The sequence below is a fragment of the Lynx canadensis genome, chromosome C2 (assembly GCF_007474595.2).
Source record: "Lynx canadensis isolate LIC74 chromosome C2, mLynCan4.pri.v2, whole genome shotgun sequence".
NCBI lineage: Eukaryota > Metazoa > Chordata > Mammalia > Carnivora > Felidae > Lynx > Lynx canadensis.
Window position 1 is genome coordinate 54,521,913 of NC_044311.2, and position 15,474 is coordinate 54,537,386.

At 39.7% G+C, this 15,474-nt stretch overlaps 1 protein-coding gene across 2 annotated transcripts in view; it reads right to left on the minus strand.

The window, feature by feature from the left end:
* Window positions 1–13,268, minus strand: part of KPNA4 (karyopherin subunit alpha 4) — a 68,821-nt gene extending 55,553 nt beyond the window's left edge. The window contains exons 1-2 of one of the 2 annotated variants that reach the window (XM_030328704.1): window positions 12,911–12,975; window positions 12,224–12,345 (exon numbers count right to left, since the gene is read on the minus strand). In XM_030328704.1, coding sequence (XP_030184564.1) covers window positions 12,224–12,235 — 12 coding nt within the window. In that variant the 5' untranslated portion in view covers window positions 12,236–12,345; window positions 12,911–12,975. Of the gene's footprint in view, window positions 1–12,223; window positions 12,346–12,910 lie in introns of both variants that reach the window. The other variant, XM_030328703.1, reaches the window with a different exon arrangement.
* Between the last annotated feature and the right edge of the window lie 2,206 nt (window positions 13,269–15,474).

The following is a 15,474-nucleotide window of genomic DNA, read 5'->3' on the forward strand; positions in this document are numbered from 1 at the left end:
CTGAAATATGTGACTTATTAAAAAATTTTGACTGACTTTATAGACAACAGAAATTCATTGAAGTAATGGTGTTCTGGGAAATCTACTGAACTTAGTGAATCCCAACAGTTCTCATCCAGGGAGATTTTCCCAGTCAGGGAACATTTGGCAATTTCTGGAGACAATTTTGGCTGTTAACACTGGGAGGGAGCATGCTACGGGCATCTAATAGTAGGGGCAAGGGATGCTGCTAAAACATCCTACAATGCACAGAATGGTTCTCCCACAACAAAATATCATTTGGCCCAAAGTACCATTAGTGTCAAGGTGGAGAAACTTGGCTGTATTCTACTATGAGTTATTCTCATAAGAACCCAAATTAAGTCCAAATATATTTGAAAAGCTGTACACAAGGAAAAGGAAACATTCTAAAAGATTAATAGCAGTAAGATTATGGAAGATTACTTTATTTTCCCATTTTTCTGAAAGACTTCTATAATTACCATGCCATTACCATTTCAAGAGACAAAAATTACCTTGACTTAAAAAATTTTTTGATTTAGCCATCAATTCTAATCAGAGTGCACACACACATCTTTTTTTAAGTTTCATTTAATTCCCTCAAGTATTTACTTAAGTGCCACTTACATGCCAGGCCCTGTAATGAGAATTAAGAAAAGAGTGGTATACAAAACAGACAAAGATTGTACTCTCACAGAGCTTCTAGTCTGATGGGAGAAATTAATAGTGAGTGAACCCACTAACAAATTATCATCAGTGTTCTTAAGAAAAACAACAAGGGGGGTTAAATTTCAATTAGCTCAGTGGGGGGTGGGGAGTTGGGAGGATGGCATTTCTAAGTAAGTTACATTGAAGACTCAAAGAATGAGAAATAACCAAGCAGTGAAGGAAAGGGGATGCAGGTAGAGGGGGTGAAGAAAGCATTCAGATAGACCAGCATGCGTGAAGAGCCTAAAGAGGAGAGAGCTATTGAAGTGTTAGAGTTCAAAAACTGAAAAGAAGATGAGAGTATAACAACTAAGGGAGAAAATAAAGTGACAGAGGTAGGAGAAATAGATAGGGACCAGATGTGGCAAGGCCTTGAAAGTCTCAGTAAAGAGTTTGGAAGCTAAATGTGGTGGGAAGCTACTGAAGCAGAGGAGGGGCATCATTTCATTTTTTAAAAGAACCATGCTGATTGTTTTATGAATTGGACAAGAGCAAAAGCAGAAATAAGGCAATCACTGTGGAGATGAGATTAATAATGAGGTAAATCATGTGCCCCAGATTTTTAACAGTGAGTAGAAAGTTAACAGAAAAGTAAGAATGGAGTGACATTAGCTAAATAATGTCATACTTACAACCCTAAGAGAAATTTCTCTTTCCAAGGATGCTGCTGCAGAAGCAAGCAAAGGCTGTTCTTTATCATGTGACATCCCCCCTTTCACATCACTGCTGACTGGGGTGGGGTGAAGGGAAAGCACTTGACTCAGGAAAAGCCAATCCACAAGCAGGCCAGTAAAAACAATCTGTTTCACCTTGGGCAGAGCTGTATTAGCTCAGATTCTCTCAGTAATTGAACACAAAACTACATAAAGACTAATAAGACCATTGATATCTGGGAAAAATAAAACTTAGCAACTGGGTTAGTGGCTGGCAGAGCAGCACAAAGAGTATCCATGAATTCCTACCACCAAGACACTCTTACCTGAGGTATGCTGCATAATGTGAGAATTGGCTCCTTAATTTTCCTAACATCCCACCTTATTTGACCTGGTCCGAATAAAAGGTGTTCTCTGCATTCTTAAAAGCTTAATCAAAGCAAGTACCTATTAGGTGGATTTTAATTTTACAGTAATTGAGGTTAAAAAAATTTATTAAGCTTTCCTAATGGCATACAGTTATTAAAATGTAACCCTAGGTCTTTCCACTCTAAAAATCCAGCATTTCCACAAACCTCAAAGGAAGAGTTACTGGACAGTAAACATTTAGGATGTCTTTTCTGTTCATGTTTGGGGCGAATTTGAGTTTAGGAAAGAAAGATAAGAGATCTACCACAACACCAGCTCAATTTATGTTAGGTTGAATATCCCCACAGGGTCAGTTTAGAGCAGGAATCTGAGAAATCGTGACTTGCTAGAATGTAAACTCCATGATAATTTAGCCAGTGTTATTCATTATTCTATCCTCACTGCTTACAACAGAACCTCAGACACAGGAACTGAATAAATATTTGCTGAACAAATAAATTCAACACAGAGAAGGGCAGATGGAGAAGTCAGTAAAAAGAGATAACAGGAGTTCACCTGTGACCCTTCGTTAGTGGAACGTTGTCACAGTCCCTATTTACTTCTACTAAGCTTTTTTAAAAAGACATACAGCTTTATTGAGATATAATTCACACACCATACAATTCACTTAAAGTACAATTCAGTGGTTTTTTTTTAGTATAAAGTTGCACATAAACCACCATCTAATTACATCTAATTACTGTCTTCACCATAAAAAGCCCCCATACCCATTAGCAGTCATTCTCCATGTGCCCCTTGTCCCAGGCCTTGGGAACTATTAATTCACTTTCTGTCTCTATGTGTTTGCCTATCCTGGACATTTCATATAATTGAAATTATAGAGTATGGGATCCTTTATGACTGGCTTCTCTCAGGTAGCATAATACTTTCAAGGTTCATCATGGTATAGCATGCAGTGGTACTTCATTCCTTTTTATGGCAGAATAGTATTCTATTGTATGTATAGACTGTATTTTGTTTAGCCATTCATCAGTTGATGGACATTTGGGTTGTCTCCGTTTCAGCTACAATGGATAATGCTACTAGGAACATTCATGTACAAGTTTTTGTGCAGACACTTGTTTTTAAATCTCTTGGGTGTTATACCTAGAGGTGGAATTGCTAGGTCACATGTTAACTGTATAACTTTTTGAGGAACTGCCAAACTACATTCCAAGGTGGAATGCACCATTTTACATTCCAATCAGCCATGTATGAGGGGTGCCCTTTCTCCATATCCTCACCAACACTTTTTATTGTTTTTGTTTACTTACTTTAATTTTCATACTTAAAGAACCCCTTCTAGCAGGTTGAAATGGTATCTCATTATGGTTTTGATCTGCCATTTCCCTAGTGAGTAACGATGTTGGTCTTTTTGTATTTGTTTATTGGTCCTAATTAAGCTTTTCCATCATTTGAGGAGAATACTATTTTAAAGCAGGAGAACAAAAGGGAACTGGGAAAAATTATTCAAGACATCAAGAGAAAAAATGTGAACGCTCAAAATTTTGGAGAAAACAGTTGATCAACAATGAGTTCAATTTTATAGATATGCTTGTAATACAACAAACATTCCCACATAATATTCAAAAGCAAAATAAGGAACCATTCTACATCTGTATTGAATGGTGTTGCTTTATAATTTTGTCTTCAGTAAATTTTTTCTTCCTTTCTTACTTACTCTTAACAGACCCCTCGTTCTTGTGACAAATCTGAGGGTTAAGTGAAATTACCAACATCCCTTCCCATCTACCACACACACACACACACCTGGACACATGACATGTGACTTTTTGCTGGCCAATCACAGAACCGTATTTCTCTACCCAAAGTGATTGAGGCATAAGCATGCAATCAAATCTTGATCAATCAGTCTTCCCTAGACTTTCACTAGAACTCTTATCACAATTAATGTCAGTTGTGGCCCTGGACTTACTGGGTTATGAAAGCTTATGTTTCAACTAATGTGAACTGGGTTTCTTTTCCCTAAAACATAACTACATAGTATAAAAAATGAGCTCTCTCGACCTAAAGCTATCAGACTTAACTTTTCACACTAACAACATTATGAAGAAAGAGTTCAGGGTATCCTTAAAGCCACTATTTAGAGTAAAAAAAGACTGGGTTTCATACTTACTAAAGAACCAAAAATAATGTAACAATTACTTGAAAATATTAAGACTATATTTTGCTTGCTTTTCTGGACCAGCAACAGCTGAAAGTGAGTACAAAGGACCAGGGTAAAAAGGCAGGATGGGTGGCAAAGAGGATAGGGTCATTCAGTACAACCAAGCAGACACTACTTGTAAAGCTATCAGGATATAATTACCATTAACTAAATAAATTTATGTAATACCTACTTTAAGGAATCACAAAGACATTCTATAAAAACTAAAAGAAGTACTTGGGGTGTCTGGGTGGCTCAGTCTGTTAAGCATCAGACTCTTGGTTTCTGCTCAGGTCATGATCTCATGGTTTGTGAGTTTGAGCCCCACACTGGGCCCTGTGCTGACAGCCCAGAGCCTGCTTGGGATTCTCTCTCCCTCCCCATCTCTGCCCCTCCCCACTCGCTCTGTCTCTCTCAAAATAAATAAACTAAAAAAAAACAAAAACAAAACAAAAAAACTAAAACAAGTATTATGAATAAATACTGAGCAACTAAACTTTTTTTTTCAATTACATTTCTTTATTTTTGAGAGGCAGACAGAGACAGAGCACCAGCGGGGGAGGGGCAGAGAGAGGGAGACACAGAATCCAAAGCAGGCTCCAGGCTCTGAGCTGTCAGCACAGAGCGCAACGCAGAGCTCGAACACACGAAACGTGAGATCATGACCTGGGCCAAAGTCAGACACTCAACCGACTGAGCCACCCAGGCGCCCGGGAACTAAACTTTTCATAAAAGAATAGGATGGGGTGCCTGAGTGGTGCAGCTGGTTAAGCGTCTGGCTCTTGCTTTCAGGTCAGGTCATGATGTCACTGTTTGTGAGATTGACTCCCACAAAGGGCTCCGTGCTGACAACACGGAGTCTGCTTGGCATTCTCTCTCTCCCTCTCTCTGCTCCTCCCCTACTCACTAGCTCTCCCTCTCAAAAATAAATAAATAAACATTAAAAAAAATAGGAAACTGAGAATATGATTTGCTTTCCAATATTAAAAATATGTCTACCACCAAATTATAAAACACCATATTATCTTAGAATTCTGACTTTTGTTAATATAAGTTTAATAAAATACAGGTTTCTCAAAACAAATTATTGAAATTGTAATTTATGTCAGGTTTCATGTACAGTAAATTTACAGTAAAAGTGACAGCCAAAAAATTTTGTTCTAATAGTAAATAAACAGTAATAGAAAAAGCTTAGATTTTAAATAGTCAAGCTACTCTTATATCACCAGCATGTCTATCACCTTAAGTCATTTTTCATCACAGGTACTAAACACTGTGAATTAGAACTATTTTCTGATTAAATTTACAATCTTGTGGAAAAACAGTTACAAACTACATAAAGTATTTACTAACCTACTTACAACACAGAATTAAAGAAATGAAGTCAGAAACTAGTAATTTTGCCACAATTTGGTTGAAGCACACAGGAGAAAGGCTTTCACTTGAGTGCTAATGAAGGGAAAAGGAAGCCTTCCCCAATTTATGTGATATGATTTGAGTTATGGTACACAGTGGTAAAAAAGGAACTGCAAACAAAATATTATTCTGACAGGGAACACAAGGGGTTATCTGGATAAAATGAACGATGAAGCAAGCTGGAAGAAATTTAAAAAAAGCCTCCATTCACTCTGCATATACTATATGCCAGGCACTATTAAGCATTTAAATGGTTTAGAAAGATTAAGTTAACTTCCATAACTATTAAATGGAAGAAACAGGGTTCATGTCCTGGTGTGACTCTATAGTCCATGTTTTTTAACTGTGATACTACAAAGTCTTTTAAGAGCTTTATTAATTAAAAGTGACAGTCACCTCTTACAGAAGTAACGCTAATCAACAAAGACAACAGTACTCAAAAGTGTTATCAATAGGTCCCTGTGGGGACATTGGAAACCTCTTCAGAGGGTCCACAGATCAAAACGATGTTCATCTTACTACTAATATTATCGTGCTAATATTTGCACTGCAGTGCAATGCAGCGGGTGAAACTGCTGGTGCTTGAGCATGAATTAAAGGCAATGTCACCAAGCTGTATAAGTACTCACTGTATTTCAGTCAAAAAAAAAAAAAAAAAAAAAAAAAGCCAGTTCACTTAATGTCCTTGATTAAACAGTAAAAAATTACCTTTATTAAAAACCAGACTTTCTAAAATTTTGTGATAAAATGGGGATTACACATAAACCTCTTCTGCAAAATACCCACTTCTGCCATACGAGGACTGTCTCAAGGAGAAAGTTTTTGCGAGCTTGATTTGCAAACTGAACTAGTCATTTTTTTCATGGAACACCATTTTTACTTGAAAGAACGACTGACAGACAAATTATGGCTATTCAGACAGAGTCTGGCAGATGTTTTCACAAAAATGAGCAAAGTGAGCTTATGGCTTCAAGGGAAACAACTACAGAGTTTCTTGCTAATGATAAAATTTAAGCTTTCAAATGAAAGTAAGAATTCTGGAAAACCTGTATCCACCACTGTGAGCTTCACAAATGCCTAATATTTAAGATTTTTCTGATAACCTATTTGGTGACACTAACTGACAATAATTGTGAATTTTCATTATATAATAAAATGTGTCAGTATTTGGAAGATCTATATAATTCTGTGAACTAATATTTTCCAAATGACCAATACATGCTGTTACAAAATCAGGCATGGGCAAAAGATACATTCCAAGTGCAAGACAGACCTATAAATTCTAACATAACAGAGTATGAAAGGTTCACTGATGTGGCTTCAGATTCCATATTGCAACTAACCCTTAAGAAACTATTTTGTGGGGGCGCCTGGGTGGCGCAGTCGGTTAAGCGTCCGACTTCAGCCAGGTCACGATCTCGCGGTCCGTGAGTTCGAGCCCCGCGTCAGGCTCCGGGCTGATGGCTCGGAGCCTGGAGCCTGCTTCCGATTCTGTGTCTCCCTCTCACTCTGCCCCTCCCCCGTTCATGCTCTGTCTCTCTCTGTCCCAAAAATAAATAAACATTGAAAAAAAATTAAAAAAAAAAAAAAAAAAAGAAACTATTTTGTGGAGTTATTGGATAGAATCAAAAACAAAAATTTCCATAATTATCTGAAAAGCCTATTAAAACATCCTCCCTTTCCAACTGCCTATCTGTGTGAAGTTGGATACTCTTCATAAACTTCAACCAACATTAGCACAAAAGACTGAATTCAGAAACAGACATGAGAATCCAACTATCTTTTCTTGTCCCATACACAAGATACACTTCAAAAAAAGTTAAACGTGGTCATTCTTTTCACCAAATTTTTTGGGTTTTGGGAAATAAGTTATTTTTCATTAGAAATTTATGTTTCTATAAAATAGTTTCATGATTTTTTAGGAGTTAATATTTTTTAAAATTCTTAGTTTTAATTTCTGAAATGATAAATGTTGATAGAAACAACAAAGCTCTTTGAGGTTCTTAATTTTTAACAGCATAAACACATCTTATGTTCCCAAAGCTTTTGAACTGAGGCCCTTAGAAGCACATACAGTATGTATCTGTCCTTATTTAACAGGTGCCAATACAGAGGTTGTTCTCACATTAACTGTAAAAAAACCAGGAGTCTCCCCTAGCCCTTTTACTAAATCTAAATAGCCTATAAATGTGTTCTCTAGAGTTTAAAGGTCACATTAGCTATACTATTTCCAAAACTCTCTTTGGGAGAAAAGGAAACACTTATTGAATATCTACTATACCCATTTGACTATGCTTTTACATATAGCCTTTTAATCAACTTTCAGACCTGTATGAAGGCTGAGAGAAGTTAAAGACAAGTAATATGGTATGGTATAAATAGTACACACTTTACTTTGACATGTACCTGAATTAAAATCATTCCTTAAATGTGATGCTATTAAGTCACTTAACTGTAGAGATTTTTCTTCTATAAAATGAATAATTAATTCCTACTTATTAGACTGAGAGAAATGAGAATACAATTAAAAGCATATACAGTGTGTGCTCAAAAGTCAGTTCCCTTCAATCATACTTCTCTGCTCCAAAACTAAACCAGCAACTACCAAAATCATCATTCAAGGTTAGACTTGACCACAAGTTGTCATTTTATCACTATAGGCCTTAATTAAGTATATGAATGCTGCTCCAGAAAACACTTAAAAATATTCTGAGGACCCACAGTCACTAACAGGTATTAGACATCAATGCCTAAAAACTACCTACACATTTCTTCTAAAGTAATTTCATTCTTTTACAGCTAAATCACTCCTAAAATTCTTCCCAATCTTGTATATTCATTTGACTATGAAAAACAAAGACATTTTGATATCTCAGAGATTATCAATGAAGCAATTCTGAAATTGACTGTCTTATAAACCAGGAAAGCTGGCAGGAAGCACAAAAACAATTATTTAATTCCTAACTATACTTCCATCAGATGTTTCATATTGTCACATGCTTGGACTATTATATGAAAAATTAGACAGTAGTTATTTTAAGTATAGTAAATATGTTCCAAGATTTGTGATGAGAGAGGTCAGTCTCTAAAAGTTAACAAGACTTAATAGCTTAACAATGCTTTTCACTCTGTACAGTTACAAACTACCAAAGCCATTTAACAACAACAAAATAGCTGATCAATTTATTAAACTCTTGCCAACCAAACAACTATTTATTTCTAAAGTTCAAGCTGACTTCATACTTTATGTTGTGTGGACAATCACAAGTTTACAATCACATAACATTTTATTATTCTTTAATATTTAGGGTTTTTTTAATTGTGTTTTTATAAGATCTAATTATTTTCTAACAGAATTTATGCTCTATTAGGCCCTGGATACTCTCAGAACTTGTATAAAAATCATGCAGATTTATTGGAAAGTCTACAAAAGAGTCGACCCTCTACTTTTAAAACCTAAACTAGATGAGCTTAATTTGCTATATTTTGACATATACTTTATTTGAAATTTGGTCACTACACATTTCCTGTGTTGCATTCAGTGTACTCTTTCTATGGTTACTTTTCTTAAACTAATAATGATGATCCTTTGCCACACTGCAAGAAAGCATCTGAGTCTTGAATATTACCTGAGATTCCTATAAATTATTTTACATGGATACTGACATATGCTTTCTTTAATGCTTTTGTGTTTCAAGAAGTTAGCATGACCACATTTTGGAACAGCCAGAATGGTAGGATGAAAGGTAAGAATCAGTGTCGTATTTAAATCTCTAAATCAGTTTCAACTTCTAAAACTTAGAAATTATGACTTTAGAAGGGTCAATAATTCCCTGTGGCCAAACTGCCCTTCAATGAGCAATTACAGATCTCTACCTTAAAAACTTTCCCTGTTAATTATAAGTTCAATGTAACTTAAATTCTGTATGGACACGGAGGAAAAACAAAGAGCCAACTGCAAACTAGGGAATAAAAGAATCAATTACAATGAATCCTATTAAGTCACCCTAACCCCCTAGCAGAACAGCTAAAAGAGATAAAATGCTCAGAGAACTGCTAGGCATCTTCCTAACATTAACCCATTAATTTTCACAACACTCATGAAGCAGATGTTAAGTACCTCTAGTTTTACAGATGAGAGACTCATAAACCTGACTCTCTCAAGGTCACACACAAATTTACAGAATATGAGATTGCACTAAACTCTAAAACTTTGTACCCTATTAATTTCAAATCAAACAATGTTAGATCAAACTGAAAAGTGGTACAATTATCTCATTCTATATGCTATTCTATTTCTGTGCTGTCCAATAAGACAGCCAATAGCCTCATGTGGTTATTAAGCATCTGAAATGTAGCTAGTCCAAACTGAGATATGCTTTAAATGTAAAATACAAACCAGATTTTGAAGACTCTGGATGAAGAGAATATAAAATATCTCAATATTTTTTTACATTGCTGATGTTATATTGGTATTCTGGATGTACTGGATTAAACAAAATGTATTGACTAGCACTGGTCTATACTTTTTAATTAAAAACCTCCCAGTGAAACAGATGGCATCATTAAGACCTAAACCAAAAAGCAGTATTTTCTTAGAAACCGTTGTAGCAAAACATAGTAACCAATTTGTAGGGGAAGATTATGGGCATAGTAATTGTTCTGAGGCACAGACATATATGTAATTAATAAATACACAAAACAGGCCATTCTAGTGTTCTCCAAGGATAATAAAAGATGTTTCTATCTCACTACAGGTGATGTGACTAAAGAAGTGAGGAGAAAGTATGATTTTCCATTAATGTCATTTCCTTAGGTGGAAAAGTGAAAATATCACTTTCCCTTTGTACACACATGGTTATTAAAGTTACCAAAGGATGCATTTAAGGCACTATAAACTTCTCAAAAATATTTGGTTAATTTACATTTATTTAAAATTTTTTTTATTTCAGAAAGAGAGCACGGAAGGGAGGGAGAGGGGAAAGAGAGAAAGAAAGAAAGAGAGAGAGAGAGAGAGAGAGAGAGAGTGAGTGAGAGAGAGAGAAGAGAGGGATTCTCAAGGAGGCTCCACACTCAGCAAGGAGCCCAATGTGGGGTTTGATCCCACGAGCCTGGGACTGTGACTTGAGCCAAAAGCAAGAGTTGGATGCTCAACTAACTGAGCCATCCAGGTGCTCCTATTTATGGTTACTTTTAAAAACCACTCATAATATTGTTTGAATAGAGACAGCACAATCTGACTAAATAAGAGATTCACGATAAGAGAAAACATCAATTTACCAAAACAAACAAACAAACAAAAAGTCACTTTAAACATTTTGGCAATCCCAAGAAAGGTTACACATAAAGTCACCCTATGATCCAATTAATTCCACTCCTCAGTATATAACCAAAAGAAATGAAAACACAGTTCCTCACAAAATGTGTAAGTAAATGTTCACAGCAGCGTTATGAATAATAGCTACAAAGTGGAAACAATGCAAATGGCCATCCACTGATGAATGGATAAACAAAATGTGATATATCCATAGTTTTGAAAATTATTTAGCAATTATTCAGCCACTAAAAGGAAGGAAGCACTGTTACATTTTCGTTACATGTGTGAACTTTGAAAGCATTATGCTACCTAAAAGCAGCCACTCACAAAAGATCACATACTGTATAACTCCATTTACAGGAAATGTCCAAAATAGACAAATCTAGAGACACAGAGAGTAACTGGGAAATAGAGATTGCTCATGAGTTAGAATTTCTTTTTGTAGTGATAAAAATGTTCTAACATTGATTGTGCTAATGATTGCACAATTATGTCACAACACCAAAAACCACTTTAAATAAGTGAATGGTGTGGTATATAGAATTGCATTTCAATGAAGTTGTTTAAAAAAAAATTGCCAGAAATGTAGAGGGGAAAGGATTAGAACCTGTCAAGCATCTAATTGCTATTTTTTTGCATTCTGTCACTAGTGATATTTATACTTTTAAATTCTGTAATTTTTTTTCATTCTAAATACTGATATTAGTAAAAAAATTTCCTTCACATCATTACACAACGAGGTAAACTTCACAAGAAAATCACAAACTGGACACTTAAAATGGTGATTATTATAGCATATGAATTACCTCAATAAAGATGTTAAAAATTTTCATTTAAAAAAAGGGATCACAGGATAATGTCTCACGTTAACCTTAAAACACTCACAGAATGAAGAGCCACAGTCACAGCTCCTCAAACTATGAAAACCACTAAAAACAGCACCAACTACTTTAGAGACTGAATGGCTTTGTGAAAAGCCCAGAAAATAGTTACTATCTCAGTCAAGCAAATGCTCACAGTTCAGAAACAGGTGATGGGAATCTGAAGATCTCAGTATAAAAAAGTACAGAGGAACAACATAAAAAATACTTCACTTTCTTTTCAAAGCTAAATTCCTGATTCAGACGCAGGATTGAACTATTAAAAAAAAAAAAAAACAAAAAAAACCCCACCTCGATTTACTTAGACTCTTAAAACTAAAGCGAAGTCTTCTATCAAAAATCTGTGTTGTGTGTGTATGATTTCACCCTCACACTTCATGTAGCCTAACAACCTCAGGAGCAGCTGTATCGAAGATAATGAAGGGTGGTTTTTTTTTTTTTCGCCCTTTTAAAATAATAAAACGTTATGGTGCCATTCCATAACCCACCCCATCCCCCCACTACCACCACCAGCAGGTGGAGGGAAAGGATACTGTAGACTAGAGGATGACAGCTTTGTATAACCCTGTGGACTTTATATATAAGAATGCAGCTGGTGGTCTCTCAGGAGGGGATAAAGAGATTTGTGAGCAAGCTGAAATAAGGGGTATTCTTTGCCTGGAAGAGGGCACACCGTGAGCCACATCTTGAATCAGCTATATCCAGAGTAAAACACAGGCCGCTGGAAGGCACTGTTAGCATCACCAGGATGGCCTCTCACGCCGGGGGTGTTTTTTTCGACGGAGAAGTTGACTCCTGTAGTTTGGATATTGGGGGGAGGCAGGGGTAAAGCGGGAGTCGGGAAGACCAGAAAAAATGCCTTTAAGTGGAGACGCGGACCCCGCAGGGGAAGTTCCGAGCCCCACTCGGTCGCCACACACTTGTCCCCCCACCTCCCACCGCCCTCCTTTTCGCGGCGCTAGACGTCGGGGCCCGGGGGAGAGCCGGAATATCCGCCGCTGCCGGGGCTGGGGCCGCAGCCCGGCCGAAGCGGCGCGGCACACGCACGCCTCCTCCGCACTCGCCGCGCCCGGCCTCCCTGCCGCGCGGCCCAGCCCCTCGCACCCGCGCCGGGCCGGCTCCCCCCGGCAGGCCTAGGCCGCGCCGGCCGTACCCCAGCACCTCGCTCCCCGGCGGAGGTGGACCAGGCCCGACACAAACTTCCCGGCGCGTTCACAGAGGCGTCACGGACGGGCCGGCCCCCAGCGCCATTCCCCCGCGGCCCGGCGGCGGCACCCGCCCCTACTCCCCACACTGGGAGTCCCGGCGGAGATCGGCCCGAGGCCCAAAGCCCCCACCCCTCCGGCGCCCCCGAGTTTACCTCCAAGTCGCGGCCTTTGTTCTTGAAATTCTTGAGCCGTTGGTTGTCCAGTTTCTCGTTGTCCGCCATGGCCGGGCCGGTGACTCCTTCCCCCGCCCGGGCCCCGCGGGATCCGCCCCAACCACCACGCCGCACCGACACTCCCAGGAACCGGGCCGCCGCCTGAGCTGCAATGCTCGCCGGGCCGCCGCTTCCTTCCTCCTCTCACCTGCCTCCGCCTTGGCCTTCTCCTCCTCTCCCCGCCCCCCCCCCCCCCCGCCCTAACCCCAGCGCGACGGCAGCTCCAGAGAAGACAACTGCGGGGCCGGGCGGCGGCAACGGCGGCGGAATGTGCTGCCGGCTGAGAGGGGGAGGCAGCCTCGATCTGAGGGCCCCGGAGTCGCGGCCACGCCCATCACCGCCAGCCCAGCTCACCGATTGGTCAGCCAGGCTCCCGTGCGCTCGACCAATCAAAAAGGACGATGGAGAGCGGGGGCGGAAGAGAAAACGGAAAGGGGAAGAGAGCGGCGCCGGGAGGGAGGGCCGGAGGACTGGAAGGCTGGGAGGGGCGCGGCGGGGGCAGGGCGGGGAGGGACCACGTGCCTCCGGAGCAACCCGGAGGAAGCGAAAGAGAATTGGACGACTTGAAGGGAGGCGGGGAAGGGGAGGCCGGGGTAGGAGTTGGTTTGCTCTTGTCGGGGCTGCCCCAGACCTCTGTGTTCCAGGATTGCAGCAGAGTTAAGTACACACTTCTTTGTCGGGTGCGCCCTCTCTTCTAGGGCATTCCTTTCGCGCTCTATTGGCTTTACAGGAAGTGGGAGCTGCGCCTCGGCTCAGTTCGCCGGGACACGCCTTCCCGTCCTCCCAGCCCCCAGCCGGCCCCAAACCAAACTCCATTCCCAGGTTGGGGGGTTCCCGCTGTGTGAGGGCTGGGCCTCGGGGTTTGGACCGGCAGGGGTTTGGACCGGCAGGGGTGACGTGCGTTCGGGAGTCGCAGCGGAAAGCGAGAAAGGCAGTGGGTGGAAAAGGGAAAGGATGCATTTGACAAATCTGATTCATCTCTTCAGACCAAGTCCCCGCAACAGGTAGGAACTTGGAAGCGCAGATGATACGGTGATGGTACCGCCTCTTAGGTATTTCGTTTTAGAAAGTTAAAGAAGCTACTTGGCCACAAAGTACTAACTTCTGGAAGACGGGATTGTGGCACCTGACATAATATAGTGTTGTAACTGTTGAGAAATGAAATGAATTCCCAAAGAAATACATTTCTATCAGGAATGTTATTACTATAGGCAGAAATAACACAAACTACAAAGGAACGTATTCAAATGCTTAAGAAAATGGGAGAAGGAAATGGTTTAAGAATACATTTACCAACGAATAGCGCCTCAAATGTGCAGGGAAACGAAGTAGGCAGCAGCAAGCAACTCTGGTCGGAAGGAAAGGGGGCGGTGTAGGAGTATTGGGCGCGTTTAAATTTGGCAAGGTATGGGGATTTCTTCCGAGAACTTTTACTCCTCGCCCGCCTCCTTCCCTCCTACTTCTTTACTAATGTACATATATATATATATATATATGAGTAGAACAACGTACTGAGAGATAAAACCTTTAAAATGAGAATAATACTGGGGCGCCTGGGTGGCGCAGTCGGTTAAGCGTCCGACTTCAGCCAGGTCACGATCTCGCGGTCCGGGAGTTCGAGCCCCGCGTCGGGCTCTGGGCTGATGGCTCAGAGCCTGGAGCCTGTTTCCGATTCTGTGTCTCCCTCTCTCTCTGCCCCTCCCCCGTTCATGCTCTGTCTCTCTCTGTCCCAAAAAATAAATAAACGTTGAAAAAAAAAATGAGAATAATACTTGCAAAGTTCTCAGTACTTTGTATACTTTCAACCGCCTAGGCAAACAGAAGCTGTACCTGGAAGTAATTCACCCTGAAGGTTAACTTGAATGTAAGTTCATTGCCGATCTTAAAATATAAATGAAGTTCATTATAGATCCTTATTCACCAAAGAATAATTTAATTGAAGTAACATTGCACACTGGAGCACTGGTGTTTTCAAAATAAGTTTAGTTGAAAAGCTGGAATATATGTGTGTGTCACCATTACGGATTTTTGTCATGAGCAGGATTCTAGAAAACCTACTGCTGGTGAATTCCCACGCTATGAATAGAAGTTATCTTGTCAATATGCATGTATAGATGAATATTTTGTACTTCTTGGAATAAATTCCATGATAGCTTTCAAGATAAAGTTTATGAAATCGTCTATCATTCTATGTCTTTATTTCTCGCAGCTACAACTGATTGTCTCCGGTAGTTAAACAACTTCGCAAAACTCTGCAGAATACTCCTAAGAGAAGGGTGTGACCACAGTTACCCACTGTAAAAGAGGCAGTACAAATAGGGAATAACCACAAAGTGATTTACTTTCTATTATTATTATTTAATGTCTTTCGAAGGTCTTTGGCATATCTCCGAAGTCAAGGAACGAATGTGTTTTGTTCTCTATCATGTATTCAGAAACTAGTAGTGCTTGGCACATAGTATGCCCTCAGTGACTGACAAATATAGGACTTGAATCTAAGTTTC